This window comes from Thalassophryne amazonica, chromosome 15 (genome assembly GCF_902500255.1).
Source record: "Thalassophryne amazonica chromosome 15, fThaAma1.1, whole genome shotgun sequence".
Lineage (NCBI taxonomy): Eukaryota > Metazoa > Chordata > Actinopteri > Batrachoidiformes > Batrachoididae > Thalassophryne > Thalassophryne amazonica.
Window position 1 is genome coordinate 16,746,504 of NC_047117.1, and position 16,733 is coordinate 16,763,236.

The following is a 16,733-nucleotide window of genomic DNA, read 5'->3' on the forward strand; positions in this document are numbered from 1 at the left end:
TAGATATGAAGGTATGAACAGGTCCCACATAAAGTTAGCGAAGTGGTTAGTGTGTTACTTTACAAAATAATGACGTGCACATCTAACCTCAGCACGTCCAAGGCAGTAAAATAACCATGATGTGCAATGAATGGAACCTTAACTGTTTTTTACACCTCTTTCCAACTAAAAATTAAAAGATGTCCCATTTCCACAAGAAACTCAATACTTCAAAAATCCAGCATTAAGGCACACTAAATATCAGCATTTTCATAAAACAGTCACATTATAAGTGTGTCGTATGAGAGACAATTAGCAAAGGCAACAATTAGGAAATCATCCATTTAAGTCCATTAAGTGACAAACATCCTCAAGCTCCACCTGCTTGATTGTGAGCATCTGGTGCTTTTCTCTGTTTTACAGTTTATTAGTGCAGGGGTTTTTCTAAACCAGTGTCGCCGACAGAACGGTCCCCCCCTAAAAAAAAAATCAGTCCACCCTGCCTTCACTGTGCATGCGTCATTAGGCGCAGTTCACCGCTTATCACCTTGTTTCTGCTTAAAACTGCACTCCAGTCATCATCTATCTCAGCGACAGATATCTGAAGCTTTTGTACAACAATCATTTCCACACAAATTCAGCATTATTTCATCATAAAAGACAGAGGAAGCGATCAGAGCGCTGCAGCTACGCGAGCTGCTAACTGATGCATTCACTGAGCGTCGGTCATTTCAAAGCGTCACCAAGTATTGCCTCGTTTCTGCTTAAAACTGACTTTAGAATGATTTAAGAGGTTTTACCTTTCTCATCTGGTTAATAACACCTTTAATCCATTTGACTGCTTTGAGTGAAGAGACTGTCTCAGACAAGCTGCTGTGGTCCGAAATGATGCATGCGCAGTGGAGGTAGGGCGGACCAATTTTTAGGGGCAGACCATTCGGTCTGCGACAATGGTAAAATAGGGGTGCTGCACCCCCCTTGTTTTGGCTGTGCACTTCCTTGCTGAAATAAATTTTTTTTAAAGCCTAGCATACAGGCTTCCCCTCGGCAACTGATTCCTCTGAAAATACATAACATTGATGCCAGGAAATAGCAAGCCTGATTGTAATAAACTGTGGATTTTTTTTCCCCAAAATACTAAAAATGTGGAAAAATGACGGTAAGAACACATAAACATGTCCTATTTTCAAAAGCACCACAGCCCATTATTATGATCCACACCATCCGCATCATCTCACCCCCACTTGGTCACTGTGGTCCTTCGCATCCGGTGTCACCCCCTTGCTAACTTTTCCTAGATAAACCCCTGTAGTGTGTAAATTTAATATCTCTTAGCTTTGGACTAATGCAAGTAATATCAGGGTCATGCATTATTCCATTCACTTTATCATGGTTTAAGTGTCCATAATGAGAACAGTTTGTCCACTGTGAGATGTCACTTTATATAATGCCAAAATAGATCCTTGTCGTTTGATTGGTGGTTTTTATGTCACATCATATTGATCATTCATCCCATTTACCATTGTGTTCCATTTACCGTGTAATTTTGGTTCCATTTAGCGTCCATACCTTTTGTACCATTACATGCCGCTGCACGCTCACACTAGCGGTGATGGAGCTTAGTTTAAAAACAAACAGCAGCCCGACACAGTGTCCATACTCGCTGGGTAACGGACAGAAGGCTGGAAGCACCAAGGGGTCTCGAGAGTGATGTGCGGGGATACTGAGAAAGCAGCGTTTGCCAGAGGCAGAGCTGAGCAGGCTGGCTGGCGGCGAGCCACTAGAGCACAGCAGGCACCATGAGATAACACCTTGGTGAGACGGGGCATCTAGGTCTCACAGCCGAGCTTTGGGGAACATAGTAGGACCGGGAAGGGCGCAAGTCCCTGTTCTCTTGTTTATAAATGAATAAAATATCAAATGACAAGGATCAATTTTAGGCGTTACATAAAACGCTGTGCCTCATTGAACAGAACACTCCATCTTTCACCTCACGTAATACTCTTACCATTGCACTGATAAACATTCATTATTTGTATAATGACTGTCAGGATTCACATATTTTCCTGTTTTGTGGTCAATACCTTCCTCATTGAAATACCTTTAAAGAGAATTCACAGTGTACCATTTTCTCTTAAATTATTTGCCTGTCATGTATGGGCATGGCAGACCATCCACCTTAAATAAACTTGACTTCAAGAGGAATGTCAAGTTTTATCAATCTGAGCTCTATCTTTAGATGATCTTGGCTCCAATTTTTTTTTTTTTTTTTTTATAAATCGGTCCAGCATTGATTTTGATTTTCGCCAACACTGTCATGGGCTAAACAGCTACACCAAGGCAACATCCGAATGTGCAGACTATAAAGTATAGTTGTATAGTAACAAAAAGCAATATGTTACAATTCATAGGGTGCCTGAATACTCAGCCTGATGTGTTTTATAGCAGTTGTAAAGTACCTGTAGATGATCTACTACCTTCATAGTGTGCAAATGGACTATACTACACTGTCCCATGATGCAGCTGGAGTCTGGTAACTTAAGAACTTCCCGGGAAAAATTCAAAGAAGCTGGAAACAAATATGAAAATGGCAGCAGCATCCAAGGAGCCACGCCATCTTACAAATGTACATGAGAAGCGGTTGAAAAAACAGAATTTTTTTGCAGTATACATGGGTGTGTGTATGTGTGGTCTCCAGGGATGCCAGTAACACGTTACTCTGATCTGACTGCTTTTTTTCAGTAATGAATAATCTAATGCATTAATATTTCCAAATCGGTAATCAGATTAAAGTTACTTCTCCAAGTCACTGTGTGTTATTTTTTAATTTTTATACAGCATGCACTAAGGGTGCCCAATACGTCGATCGCAACATTAAAACTGGCCTGTGGGCAGGGGTAGGTTGGGAGTTCAGCTTAACTGCCCACTTCGCCCACTTTTAGAATTTGATGCTGCAAGCTGTTCATTTGCTGTTTTGTGCAACAGGTCCGAGTTGAAAAAATTATTGTCTCTCAAAGCGTGGACCGCACAGCTGCACTGAGCTTTACAAAGACATTTTTTTTTACCCTTTTTTTCCTTTAAAACTTTGTGCCACTCTGAGTAGTGTCCTCGCAAAAAACAGCTGAAGATCCGCGATGTCTTAACAACAAATATATTGTTCACCCAAATGCACCTAAAGTCTCTTTCTGAGGACGACATGACGTAAAAACGCTGATAAAACATTTTTACCTGTCACTCTGATCGTGCTTTCTGCATAAATACACATTATTCATTGTTTCTGCTCAGACAGCAAACCAGGGGTGACTCTAGATGGAAAGGGGGCAGGGGGGACGTGCCCGCCTACAACACCCCTAGAATAAAGGTAGACTTTTGAAGCCTCCCCCCCAATACTACTACTTATAATAATAATTTCAACAAATAAAATGCTTAGAAAGAATTTAAATGTTAGAAAAATGGTAGAAAAAATTAACTCTTACATTTCATTCATTCATTTTCAACCACTTATCCGGGTCTGGGTCTCTGTAGCAGCAGAGCAAGCAGCTCATCCCACACTTCCCTATCCTCAGCCAAGTCCTGTAACTCCCAAGGCATTCCCAAGACAGCTAGGAAATATAATCTCTCCAGCATGTCCTAGGTCTTCCATGGGACTTCCTGCTGACTGGACGTGCCTGGAAGACCTCCCAAGGGAGACGACCAGGGGGCATCCTCACCAATGCCCAAACTAGCTCAATGTGCTCCTTTTGATGCGAAGAAGCAGCGGCTCTACTCTGAGTCCTTCCCAGATAGTTGAGCTTCTCACCCTGTCCAGGAGTGTAAGCTCAGATACCCGGTGGAGGAATCTCATTTCTGCTGCTTGTATCCATGATCTCGTTCTTTCAGTCATTACCCAAAGCTCATGACCACAGGTGAGGATAGGAGCGTAAATTGACTGGTAAATTGAGAATCTCACCTTCTGGCTCAGATCCCTCTTCACCACAATGGTCAGGTACAGTGTCCGTAAGATTTCAGATGCTGCCGCAATCCGGCTATCGATCTCACACTCCAACTTACCCCCACTCGTAAGCAAGTCAGGGCAGAGTTATTGCCCTGACCAAGAGGGGACAACCCACCGATTTCCAACAGAGGACTATGATCTCAGATTTGGAGGTGCTGATTCTCATCCCAGTGGCTTCACTCTCTGCCTCAAACCTGCTTAGTGTGCATTGGCGGTCACTGCCTAATGAAGCCAACAGAACCACATCATCTGCAAAAAGCAGAGATGCAACTCTGAGGTCACCAAACTGGGCACCCTTTGGTCCTTGACTATGCCTTGAAATCCTTTCCAGGAATACAAGTAAGACAATATATTTTACAATACAAGTAAAACTTATTCCAAATTGAAATGCAGATCCACACGGGATTGCTGTGATTCGCCCAGTGAGCAAAAAAAGGACCAGAAAGAACTTACGTATGTGGAGATGCACACATGCATCATCTGTTAACATTCCCATCAAATGACAGGTAAAATGTTGGTGGTGTAGCTCATCTGAATTGTTACTATCGCATGTAGGGACAATTTATCCAAAATGCATTGAACTGTCAACATCTGGTGCTTTTCCGCCTTGTCAGCCGAACATCCAGTCCCATTCATACAGTGAATAATTTAGCTTTGCAGTGCCTGTTTTATTTCTTCATGTGTCTACAAGAACGCCGTGCAAACTTGTCTGACTTTAGAAGCGTGTGATCATTAGTGCTGATAGAGGAAGTGATATTGGGTTATCTCAACTGAACAGCTATGATGTGGACATAGGACCTTGAAGCAGTTAGCACTGCTAGCTGTTAGCAATGTCTATGCTTACTGATTTATTGACTGTTCTTGGACAAAAGAAAGAATCAAGAAACTTAAATGTGATGATGGTAATCAGTTGTTCAATGTGGAACTTTGAAATATTGAAGCCCTCTGAAGCCAGAACCAGTGCAGTGGCTGCTGTGTACCGCTTCAGAAAAAGTAAAAGCAGCGGGGTGCAATTGTGATGCAAGGTATGTATTGGCTATCTGCCCTAGCACAGAGATGGTATGTCAACAATAATAAAAAACATTATACCCACATTTTACCAGTTAATTCCACCAATAATTGATGAAGGGTACAAACTGGCTCATATCTGAGAACTATTTACCATTCACTCCTTGCATAAAAGTATTTACTGTAGGTATAAACTTTATCTTTTGATTTTAAGACAGGTCCACACAATACTACAACAGAAACTAGGGAGTCATTTGCCCTAGGTTACCTTCAGAGCTCCAACATGTCACACATCAATATTTGTTCACTTCCCACAGTCTCCTTCCTATATTTGGGGCTGCAGTGTCACAGAAACCAGTGAAAATGTTAAGGGTCATTCGTCAGACAGAGTGGTAAGATTATTGTTCCAAGCACTGGCTGTGTACCAGTATTAAAAAAAAAACAACCAAGATATGCAGTTGGGCACATAAGCATTTGGACAGTGACCATTATACAGCTTCATGGTGGAACTTTTCTTTTGAAAAGGCAACATGAAATTGCTGCTCCCTTGCCAGAAGGCACATTAGAAACTCGAGCCTAGATCTGATCCATTTTCTTGAAGAAAAATCTTTCTATGCAACTCAATCATGAACATGAAGGTTTGGAATGGTGATGCAACAAACAAAAGTTGCGCTTTGCACATGTTCTCCGATCACAGCGAGAAGCCTACAACACCTTCACAGTTTTCATGGGTGCTTTGGTGTAGAGTCCTTTTATACAGAGAGTAGCAAGAAACCCACCCCTGCCCATTCTTCATGTAATGTGGCAGTGCGTTAGGAAGGGCAGCTGCCACGAAACTTGTGCCAAGTCATCATGCAGATCCACCTCAGGTCTGCTGTGAAGACCAAGAGTGAAGCCAAAGGGTTTATTTTTTGGTGGCTCCCATCACTAGACTCTTTCTTGCATAGTCACTTTTTGAGACCCACCTACTCCAGAAAGATTTAGCATACATTTTGTATTTCTAAATGATGGATGTAAATGACACTCAAGAAATACTCAGTGACTTGGAAATGTTCATGTATCTTGTCGAAAGAAAACTGGCTATAAAAGTGATGATTAGCACTAACAATAATCCTTAGATTTAGTCTGTCCAATTATTTAAGTGCTCTGAAGCGGGTGAGCTGTAATGCCAAAAAAATTGGAAGCCACACATGACAACCCTGAATGAGTTATAGGCTTTTATGATGCATTTGGAAAAAAAGCATTGTGCAACATTCGCCTGTTGCGCCACCAGTTAAACAGCTTAACTGTGGAAAGCAAAAGAGGAAATTCTTGAGAAGACGACACGAGAAGGACAGCTGAAGGAATTACCATCAAAACGATCTCGACAATCACAGAATTCAGTGTCCACGTAGAATGGATCACGTGATTGGCCGACAACAGATTCGTCGTTTACTACAAACTGGGATTCCAAACCTCATTGGAACGACTGGGGTTATCTTTATTACGAGTAAAAACACTTCTTGTTCGTTTGGTAGCATTAAACTGCTCATTTGATATAATTAAACAAAAACTTCACTCTGCAGCGTTCGAGTAAAACTATAAAGTACTGGTGAACTTGAACGCCTCATACCAGATTACACGTCGCTAGCCAGCACTTCATGTAAAGACATAATAACTCAAACAGTTGACGTTAACAGACCTATTTACGGTGTTTCGACGTTTCAACTTGACACAAAAAGAGGAGGACGGTGTTTATTAAAAGTTTTGTTACCTGACTGCGGCCGCAGCTACCTGTTTAGCAGTTAGCCGTTTTGGAAATTAAATCCTTTTACTCCTGCGCCGCACGTCTTTCCAAAATTCTGTACTCCGGGCGTTAATGCAGATACATATGCATAGATACGAGTTACCAAAAAATTATCATCAGCTGCTCCAGACTTTCAAGTAAGTGAGCAGAGTTGCTCCTGTGCGACACCGGAAAGACTGAGCCCCTGGTGCCTGAGCAGCCTGTTCTCTGCTGCACAACCGAACGCATCACTGCTCTGGTTGTACGCCATCTCCCCCTGCTGGTAACATGAGAAATGTGCACCTTGTGTGTGCAGTCTGAAATGACACTCACTGCGGTTCGACATTACAATATTTTACATATAAAATAAACCATATATGACTTACACAGATTATGACAATACTTTTTTTTCTCCTAAACTGAACTAAGTAAGTGGGAGAAATTGTGGTCAACTATAATAGCAATAAAATAAATAAATAAAGATCAAATTGGCTTGAATACAAACATTGCCAGCAAAAAGACATATGAATAATCATTTAAAAACATTACACAGTGTCTTAAAATAATGTATCCCAACTAACTGAACTATATACAGTCATTTGGGGTTGAAAACACAATTTAATTTTTTGAACTTTTTAAATTCATGAACAAACCACAATAAAATCATAATACAAGGTTATAAGGTTGGTTCACTCATTCATTTTCTATACCTGCTTATTCCAAGTAAGGGTCACAGGGAAGACTTGAGCCAATCCCAGCAGCCACTGGGCAGGTCTGGGTACCCTGGACAGACTGCCGGGCCACGTAAAGACAGACAAACACATTCACACCTGCAGGCAGGTATTTCAAAGGGGGAGGAAACCTGAGCACACAGTAGGAACCCATGCAATCACGAGTAGAACATGCAAACGCCACACAGAAAGGACTAGGTGGGAAGTGATCCCAGGACCTTCTCGCTGTGAGGCAACAGAGTTATGTTGCAAGGTTAAAAAGTGGGCTGAGATATAGACATGAAAGTGAAAAAACTATTGCAAGCAGCCATCTTGGATTTATTTTAAGGGTGCTGCAGGGGAATCCAATGGATTCTGATCACCCTCTACAAATCCATTATACATACCTCATTGTAAGGTTCATCCTAAAATCTACATTTGACAGCTGGACTACAGTCCATCACACATTACTTCACTAACCAAGGCTGGTCCAGAGGTGAGACGAAGTCACCATCAAGTCACTCTCAAGTTATCAATCAGCAAGTCTCAAGTCAAGTCTCAAGTCATAATCACCACCAATAGTTTGCAAGCTGACTTGAGACTTGCAGATTCATGACTTGAGATTGACTTGACAGTGACTTCATCCCACCTCTGGCTGGTACCCATTTACAAGTTGACTGGGACAATGCAGATGAAGTCTCTTGTCCATGAACACGGACTGGTAGTGTTACCAGGAATCTAACCAAGGCCTATATATTGATTGGTCATCTCCTATCCCATTGCACAGAAGTAAATATTAATGATTTTGAATTCTGCTAACATTCAGATTGATAGTGTGTCACAGGTGCAGAAGATTAAGGTGCTGTTGTGGGCCTTGTTTGATTGTAAACAAGACCACTGACTTGATCTGCTCGGCAGGGTGCTGCAGACCATTGAAATGCCCTCCCTCATTTGGATATATATGATATATACGAGGATGACGCTCCCTCAATATGCAAATTACTTCTCATGTAAGTCTCCCTTTGTAGCTGCCCTTCTAATGGTACCCAAGGATCCCCCAAAGGGACTTTGTAGCAAAGACGTCCAGTTGTCGCCTAGATGACTGGTAAGCCTCCAAGTCTACTTGCGCTTTCATTCTCGTCCAAAGTTAATGATGTCATTGTTTTCTCTCTCTCTCTCCTCTCTGCCTCCCTGTGCTGTGGTAGTGAGTATGATGCGTTGTCCAACCTCCTTTCTTCTTGTGGTTCGTTGCCTTGCCGCAGACTCGTTTGACACAATAAACTTCATTTCCCAGAAACACTAGGAACTAGAGACGCACCGTGGCGTGCTGACGTAAGCTGAAGCCTGGTTGAGACAGTCCAGTCAGAAGCCATATTGGAATCCGTGAAATCGGTTTGCACTTGATGGAACGCAGTATCTGTCGTTTCGGGAGTCTTTAAATCGTTATCCCGGATTCAAACCCGAGTAATTGCGCCAAGCATTCCACTTGACACCCTACCACATCTGAACGGCAAGTTGTCTCGCTTCTTGTTTCGGAAAAAATGAGTCCAACCGATGCCAAACGCGGAGCTAAACGCAGGAAGAACAAGCGGGGCGGTGGCAGTAGCTGCAGCGCTATCTGCAGCAGCACCAGCGGGGGAAAGGCCGGGGTCTCCTCGGCCCTCGGCTGTGCGGGAACACCAACACCTGCCTCTGTCGTCAGCTTTTTAACACCCACCAACACAGGCAGCGGGAACGTAGGCTCCGTTCCTGTCATAAACGGAGAGGTAAGCGGTTCATTTTGTTAGCCCGGCGGATGTCAGAACGGGGTTAGCATGAAGCTAACAGTGTTATCAGAACAAATCGCATCTGGGCCTGATGGGAGGAAAGATGCTAGTTAGCTCAGCAGCCAGTACAACGTAGCCAAAAATTATTCTCTCCAACTAGTTAACCCTAATGTTGTTGTGATGCTTTAGTGATAGATTTGTATACAGACATGTTTTCAGTCAAATTAGCGATGTTATGTTGTAATCATCGTTGTAAACAATGCCGACGTTAGCTTATCTTAACAGCGTAATTGAAGGGAAACGACTTCAGACAACACGAAACATGATTCGACCAGAGTGACTTAGTCCCATTACCGCCTTGTCACACGGATACTACATTAACGAGGTAAACATTCAAGGTTGTGTACACTTAGCTTACAGCGTTCTGCTAGCATCAGTGCTAATTACTACGGGACTTACAAATTATGTTTAAATAACAGTAAATGTATGTGTGGGTGTGTGCGTTTTCTGTTGAACCACTCAATTTTTTTTTCATCCTACAATTTTAAACAGCTTTTCTTTCATCAGTGGTTCAGCAGTTAAATATAAACTGATCGAATATTCTTATAGAATTTTTTCTGTTTATGTCCACTATATGGTATAGGACAGCACACAAGCATGTAACTGTCATCATGGTGTAAATGGGGTTAAATAAACCCAGTAACTATCAAGCTACATAATAGAAAAAACACGATTGGAACTGCTTGGTAGATGATGGCAGATGATGACATATATATATATATATATATATATATATATATATATATATATATATATATATATATATATATATTGCATGATTTTAAAATTATGTTGTTTCATCACAGAAAAAATATATTTTGTAAGTGGCTACTCGTACATAGCCGTATTAATAATTCCAAATAATTCCAAATTCTGTTCGTACGTAGTGCAGCCTTGTTATGGTTATTATTATGGTTTGGATTAGTGGTTGTGGTTATTATAACCACAACCACTAATAACCACTGCTACAATAACCGTTATTGTAGTTTGGGAATCCACGTGTTAATAGCAAATAGATATACAAGTACATAGCCTCATGATCACCTGGCCCATATTGACCAATGAGATAGATGCTACATACAAATAGAATTTCATTATGCGAATACAACTACGTACGGATTGCCACTGCCAAATATGTTTTTGAGGGAAAGAAGTGGTCACATATTTTATTTGTTGTTTTGTCTTTTGGCTGTGCGTGGTTGACCAGTGTTATTGTAGCAGATCTAGTACAGATGTGCATTGGGATTTGGCAAGTTCTACAATGGATGCCCTTCCTGGCTCACCGCCAGTTGTATATTGAGAACCACACACAGTTCCTGGTCTTCCCAAGTGGTCTCCAGGGGAAATACTATTCAGGACCTACACTGCTTCACTTCTGATGGGATTAGGGTTGTGCGATATATCATTTGAGCATCGTGATGTGCACATGTGCAATTGTTACACCGCAGGACTGAGGATATGGCATCATCAAATTAAGCATACAGGTTTACATTGCCAAGTGAGAAGGGTAATAATCCGCTTTCATTTTTCATGACAAATCAACTAAAGATGTGGAAGACATGGATTTACTCAGCTAAAGATCCTGGTAAGCTGAAAGTGTGACATGCACCTTCTCCCTCGCTGCGCTGCATGTGTCAATCATGTTGTTAGCTAGGGAAAAAAAAGCAGGGGGCTCTTTCTTAACTTGTTTTCAGTGGCCAAAAACGATACTGTTAGAAAACAGGTCCCAGAGTGGATAAATTCTGAATTTGCGTCTCTGTGTGGACAAGCAGTATGGAATGTTTATAAAATTATGTCATAGCCCTGCCTCTGTAGCATCAGCTGCTCATAATTAATTAAGTTTTTTTTTTTGTTTTTTGTCTTGGTGAATCATTTATGGGATTTATTTTCATCACAAGCAAAATGCTGATGAGATGAAGGATCCTGTGGTGAACGCTCATTGTGAATAAATGGAGCCCTGTGATGCTTATAAAGTAACTGTAAAAAAGACTTTCAGCTTTTGAAATAAGTTATGTTTCTTCTTGTTTCTTCTTGTTCAAGCTTCTCTACTAAGCAGTGCCTTTGAAAACAAGGGTGTCTTCTGTTAAGTTTTCCACGGGCTGTGATGATGAATTTGGCTGAAAGGATTAAACGGCTCAGATAGTGCTGGGCGGTATGACCAAAAATGTATATCACGGTATTTTTCTAAATTATATCGGTTTCACGGTATTTGACAGTATTTTTTCTTTTCAAGCACAACTGCGTGTTTGCCTTATTTTCTAATGATTTAGAGAATAATTACTCCAATAAAATGGCTTGGAATGGCGTATTCTACTGTTATGAGGAGTGAATATTGTAGAAAAATGAATGTCCACAGTAGTATTAATGAAGAGGAATCAGAATGCTTGATTGTTGTAGTCAAAATACAGACCTTTTTATTATGCAAGTTTTCCAACTTAAACATCTTTTGAAAACAATGTAAACTATATGACTCATGTAACTCCAAAGTAACTGAAGTAAAACGTCTTTATTCCCTCAACATTCAGTAAGGAATCATCCATAAATAAATAAATAACATAAACAGAAAAGGTGTGCAGCTTACTTTAACTTTACCTGCAGACGAGGAGGACGAAGCTCATAGTTTACATTCCTGATATTCCAGGACATGTTTGCGGCTGAGGTGGTGGAGTAAATTGCTCGTTTCCCCCTCCTGCTACAACTTTAGCGCGACAGCATTTGCATAGTATTATAGTTTGGTCGACGTCGGACTTTTTAAACCCAAAGTAATTCCAGACAACGGACACAGCTCCTCGTTTCGGTACAAGTTCTTCCGTTTCAGTTTCTCGTTCTGGTTGTTCAGTTTCAGAACTTTCCCCCTGTTTTGCCATTATGCTCACCACTAATCATCTGTTCACTCTACATGGGCTGTACTCATGCTGCTTGTTTGGTGCAACCGCTAAACTGTCCCCACTCAAACAATGCCCTGCGGGCACGGCGTTCCGCCGCTCTGCGCAACGCACTCAGTGGTATGGAGGTATTTCTAAAATTCATATCATAGGGAAAAAAAACACCAGTATTCGGTATGAACCGGTATATCGCCCAGCACTAGGCTCAGATTAAAAGATTATTTCCTCAGTTTGCCACTTTGAAACATTCTAGCTTTCTGCTGCTACATTGATTAGCACCTAACATCGGTTATGAGCATTCTTCCATCTTCTCAGTTTTTTGTGGAAACATTACAGCGCCACATACAGGCTTGGCATATGTACCACAGTGTTTTTTTTGATACAGAAAAGATGATCCTGCAAGACATTTGTATATTGCAATATATAATATCACTATGGGCAAAAAAGAAAAAAAAATCACTGTCAATTTTTTCAAATATTGTGCAGCCCTAGATGGGATCAGGTGCAAATAAAGCATATGCTGTATCAGTCACACATTTTACTTATATTTTCTTTAACCCCTTAACGCCTATTGTCGCATATATGCTACAATATTTGACTCAAATATTGCCTGTTGTCGCAAATTTGCAACATACCAGTATTATTAGTATAACATTATAACATACATTATTACCAAAAGACCAAAATTACTATTTATTTTTTGTGCAAAAGTGAAATTAATAATCTCAACATTATTTACCATCTACTTAAAGGCAAAAACACACACAAACATTTTTTTATATACAGCTATATAAATTCAGGCATTAGAAAAAAAAAAATAGCATTTTTTTAAGTTTGAGACACTTTGGTATAATACATTAGCAATTTATTTATCTGGGGCCAAAATTAATGATTCATTGTGTTAATCAAGTCAAGTCTGGGAGCATGTGCTAGTGACATGCTTCATCACATCCATGAACCCATGGGACTACCAGATGGCAACCACTTAGGCAGACAACCAGTCCATCCTTACATCCCTAAAATAACTATTGGCTGCAACAATGTGTAACATGGGCATCCCCTTGGCCTTCTCCAGCCACTGGGTTCCTCAACACTCAGGCACTTGCGTGTGCAATTGTGTACAGAGAAATGTACCATGTGGCCAAAATGTCAAAGGTGATGCTTCCTCACACTGCAAGTAATACTCCTCATCTTAGTCTCCCCAAGTAACTGCTCAGAAGAGATGGAGTACCACATCCCGTTATTGTCTTAGGTAACTGGTTAGCATTCAAGCCTCACTACCATACAGTAATGCATGAAGCACCAGGACCCTAAAGACTTGGAACTTTGCTTTCTTGCAAAGATTTTAGCATCTGCAACTCCAACCACATCTGTCCAGCAACCTCATGACTCCATAAGCTCTTCCTAGGTGTCTGTCAGTCTCAAAGGCAGAAGAAGACTTGAAGACGTGAACATTTCTAAAAGTTCAACACTTTCACCACATGCAGATACTCTTTAACTGTAGCTGAGTTCAGGAATTAATTTAAAACCTGGATCTTGATTTTGATCAAGGACAATCAGAAACTCAGATACTCAGATTCATCACTCAGTTCCCAAGTGCTGCAATCAGAGTATCCATTGATTCTGCAGTGATAACAGCATTATCTGCAACGTCAAGGTCCTTAAATCTTTCCTTGGCAACAAAAGCACCTAAGACGTTGGGTTTTACAACCCTACCCAACATCCAATCCATGCAAGTATTTCTTAACAGTGTAGGAGCCAGAACACATCCCTGACAAACAGTAGTTTCACTGGGAAACACTCTACCACCGCTCCGTGCAGCGCTTGCATTATCTGTGTATAGGGTGGCTATGATGTCCAGTAACTTCTTGGAGGTCCCACCAATTCTAAGGATGTCCCAGAGAGCTGTCCAATCAATGGAATCAAACTCTTTGTGAAAATCAACATACCGTATTTTCTGGTGTCTAAGTTGTGGGTTTTTTTGTTTGTTTGTTTGAATAGTTTGTGAGGCCCTGCGACTTGTATATGGAAAATTCACAAGTTTGTTATTAATAATAGTAATTATAATGGCTGTGTTTATATATAACTTTCCCAAGAATCAAAGCACTAAACAAAATAAACTCCAGTAATAAAAGTATAAATGCCTATAATAACAAATACACTAGAATAATGTAACAAAAATCCCAAAATTAAAGAGCTCATAACACAGAAAAAGGTGTGATTTATAAACCAGTGTGACTCATACTCTGGAACATACAGTAGGCTGCGTAGAAGCACTGCTATGTATTCATGCTTGAGTTCCATGAGTACTCGTTTTCATTGATTATTAATCTTAAATGTCTGATTTTTGCTTGTCTCACAGTCTAAAATCCACAGCTATACAATTTTTAATGGAACCTAACAAAATCTAAATATTTGACAATTTTTCTGTCTATTAACAAAATCATTAATCATCTCTATGTATGCTGTTGCAGCGAGACCTGCTAAAACATTGGTTAGTCATGAAAGCTGCAGATTGAAACATTCTTATTCCCCAAATTCCAGGTTTGATATTCAGTCTGGCCATCTAATTTGTGGTTTTTGTCATAGGCATTGGTGTTGATGAAAACATGAAGTTGTTGAGCCTCTCTTTTGGTTTGCCGCCATAAAGCAGGACTGTCTTAATGCTGGAGTTGAATATTTGTTGTTTTGTTTTAATGTGGGTGTTTTTCCAAAACTGGTTGTTCCAAACTGATCTCAAGGTAGTAAAGACACATTGTGGTTTGCCAATTCTGTTTTTGAAGTCATTATCTGTGCCTTCTGTTTTTGTGAGCAGGCTACCAAGATATGTGAACTGGCGTTTTTAGTTTTCCTTTCCTTGTAGGTTAGGGGTGCTCATCCTTTTTGAACCGAGATCTACTTTTAAAGTTGACAGTGTATCGAGATCTGCCGAGCCATATGGAACGGCACAGCGTATCCGCAATATATTGTGCACAAATATGATAACACAATTTTCTGGCAGGTTTTAACAATAATAATGTATCATTGAAGTAAAGTGCATGGTGGAAAAGAATAAGCACAAGTAGGCCTAGGACTGGTCTCAAGTTCGAAAAGTTGTTCCCTACCTTAGTGGGACTTCTGGCCCAGAGAGGAGGGAGCTGGTCTCTCATAGTCCGGACAGTAGGAGCTGAGTGCAGCCGTAAGCAGGCACTCAGGCACTCTCTGTCTGCATTAGATTCTAGATTTGGACATTCATGTCAGGTGTTGCGCTGGATTTGAGCTCAATGTAATTTTTCAGTGTGAGGATCCAGGTTGAATAGTGATGCCACTTTGGACGATATACAGCCCACATCTATGTTTTCTCCAAATGGAAAACAGAAAACTGACAACAGGCTCTTTGGATGCAAAGTCAGTGAAGCGCCTGTCAAATTCTGACGAGATGCTCTGCACATGATCATCATAACGTGAACTCGGCTCCATGGTGTTTGTCTTGGTGCTTAAGTTCTGTGTCCATGTGTGGAAAGTTCTGCAGGTCACACTGTTGCAACCTGCTTGATAGCACATGTAATATGCTTTTAAACTTGCTTTCAATAAGCATAGCTTTCAAATCCAAAAGCTGTACATATTCAGCATGGTTTGAATGTTTCAGAAATTCTTTCTTTCATTTCTGCTGTATCAATTGTATTGCGTTACTAAGCCATATATATTGATTTATAACAAAAAAAAATTGTCAAAAGGGGTAATAGAGATAAGTGTAAAGATGACTGAATATATCATCAGAGCAGTAAATTGATCAGTCCATGTGAATGTCACGCAGAACACTGCTGTGTTCAGGTACTGTCAGAAATTAGATGACTTTTTTGTTGTTTCAAACTCAGCAGTTGCTTGTGGCAGGTGTGTGGTTTTTGTTTTTATTTTTGGTAAAAATAAATAAATAAATAAATAAATATAATAAAATAAATCATTGTATCCACACAAAAGATTAATTGTGGCCTATATAAGGTGCCTGAGCCCAATGAATCAGACCCCCCACCCACATAAAAAAAATCCAAGCAAACAAGTGCAATTTCCAACGGTACATGAAAGCAGCAGCAGTGATCTGCGCGCTGTTCACGGGACTGATCAGTTTACTGCTCTGATGATATATTCAATCATCTTTACACTTATATTTATTACCCCTTTTGACAGTTTTGTGTTAGAAATCAATATATATGGCTTAGTAACGTAATACAGTGATACAGCAACCACCATACCTCTGCTGAGCCACCTGACATCTGTGTGCAGCAGATGTGTGTCTCCTTCAGCTGTGAACATAATAAATGCATCCTCAGACTCCTGGCCCGAACAGAACACTGCAGTCTTGTTCGCCACATTCGTCACTCTTCACATTTATGGCTCATGAATCATTGTGCTGCTCACTGACTTTTCATTTCCTGGACTTCTCGAGTGAGCAGAGAGGATTTAGCCAGGTTAGCATTAGAAGTTAGCATCGTATTTCTCGTGAATCATCTGAAATGCCGCTCCAAATTCCCTTTCTTCAGTAAAGCCACATTTACATTGCACATAAGACAGATGGATTTGCCATTC

At 40.6% G+C, this 16,733-nt stretch overlaps 2 protein-coding genes across 6 annotated transcripts in view; one reads left to right on the forward strand and one right to left on the reverse strand.

The window, feature by feature from the left end:
* arfip1 (ADP-ribosylation factor interacting protein 1 (arfaptin 1)) overlaps positions 1–6,999 on the reverse strand; it is a 32,027-nt gene extending 25,028 nt beyond the window's left edge. For 2 of the 3 annotated variants that reach the window (XM_034187556.1, XM_034187555.1), the window contains exon 1: positions 6,735–6,999. The gene's annotated coding sequence lies outside the window, so the exon portion shown is untranslated. The remainder of the gene's footprint in view (positions 1–6,734) is intronic. The other variant, XM_034187557.1, reaches the window with a different exon arrangement.
* Positions 7,000–8,805: 1,806 nt separating this feature from the next.
* Positions 8,806–16,733, forward strand: part of fam193a (family with sequence similarity 193 member A) — a 34,698-nt gene continuing 26,770 nt past the window's right edge. For all 3 annotated transcript variants that reach the window (XM_034187420.1, XM_034187421.1, XM_034187422.1), the window contains exon 1: positions 8,806–9,222. In XM_034187420.1, coding sequence (XP_034043311.1) covers positions 8,998–9,222 — 225 coding nt within the window. In that variant the 5' untranslated portion in view covers positions 8,806–8,997. The remainder of the gene's footprint in view (positions 9,223–16,733) is intronic.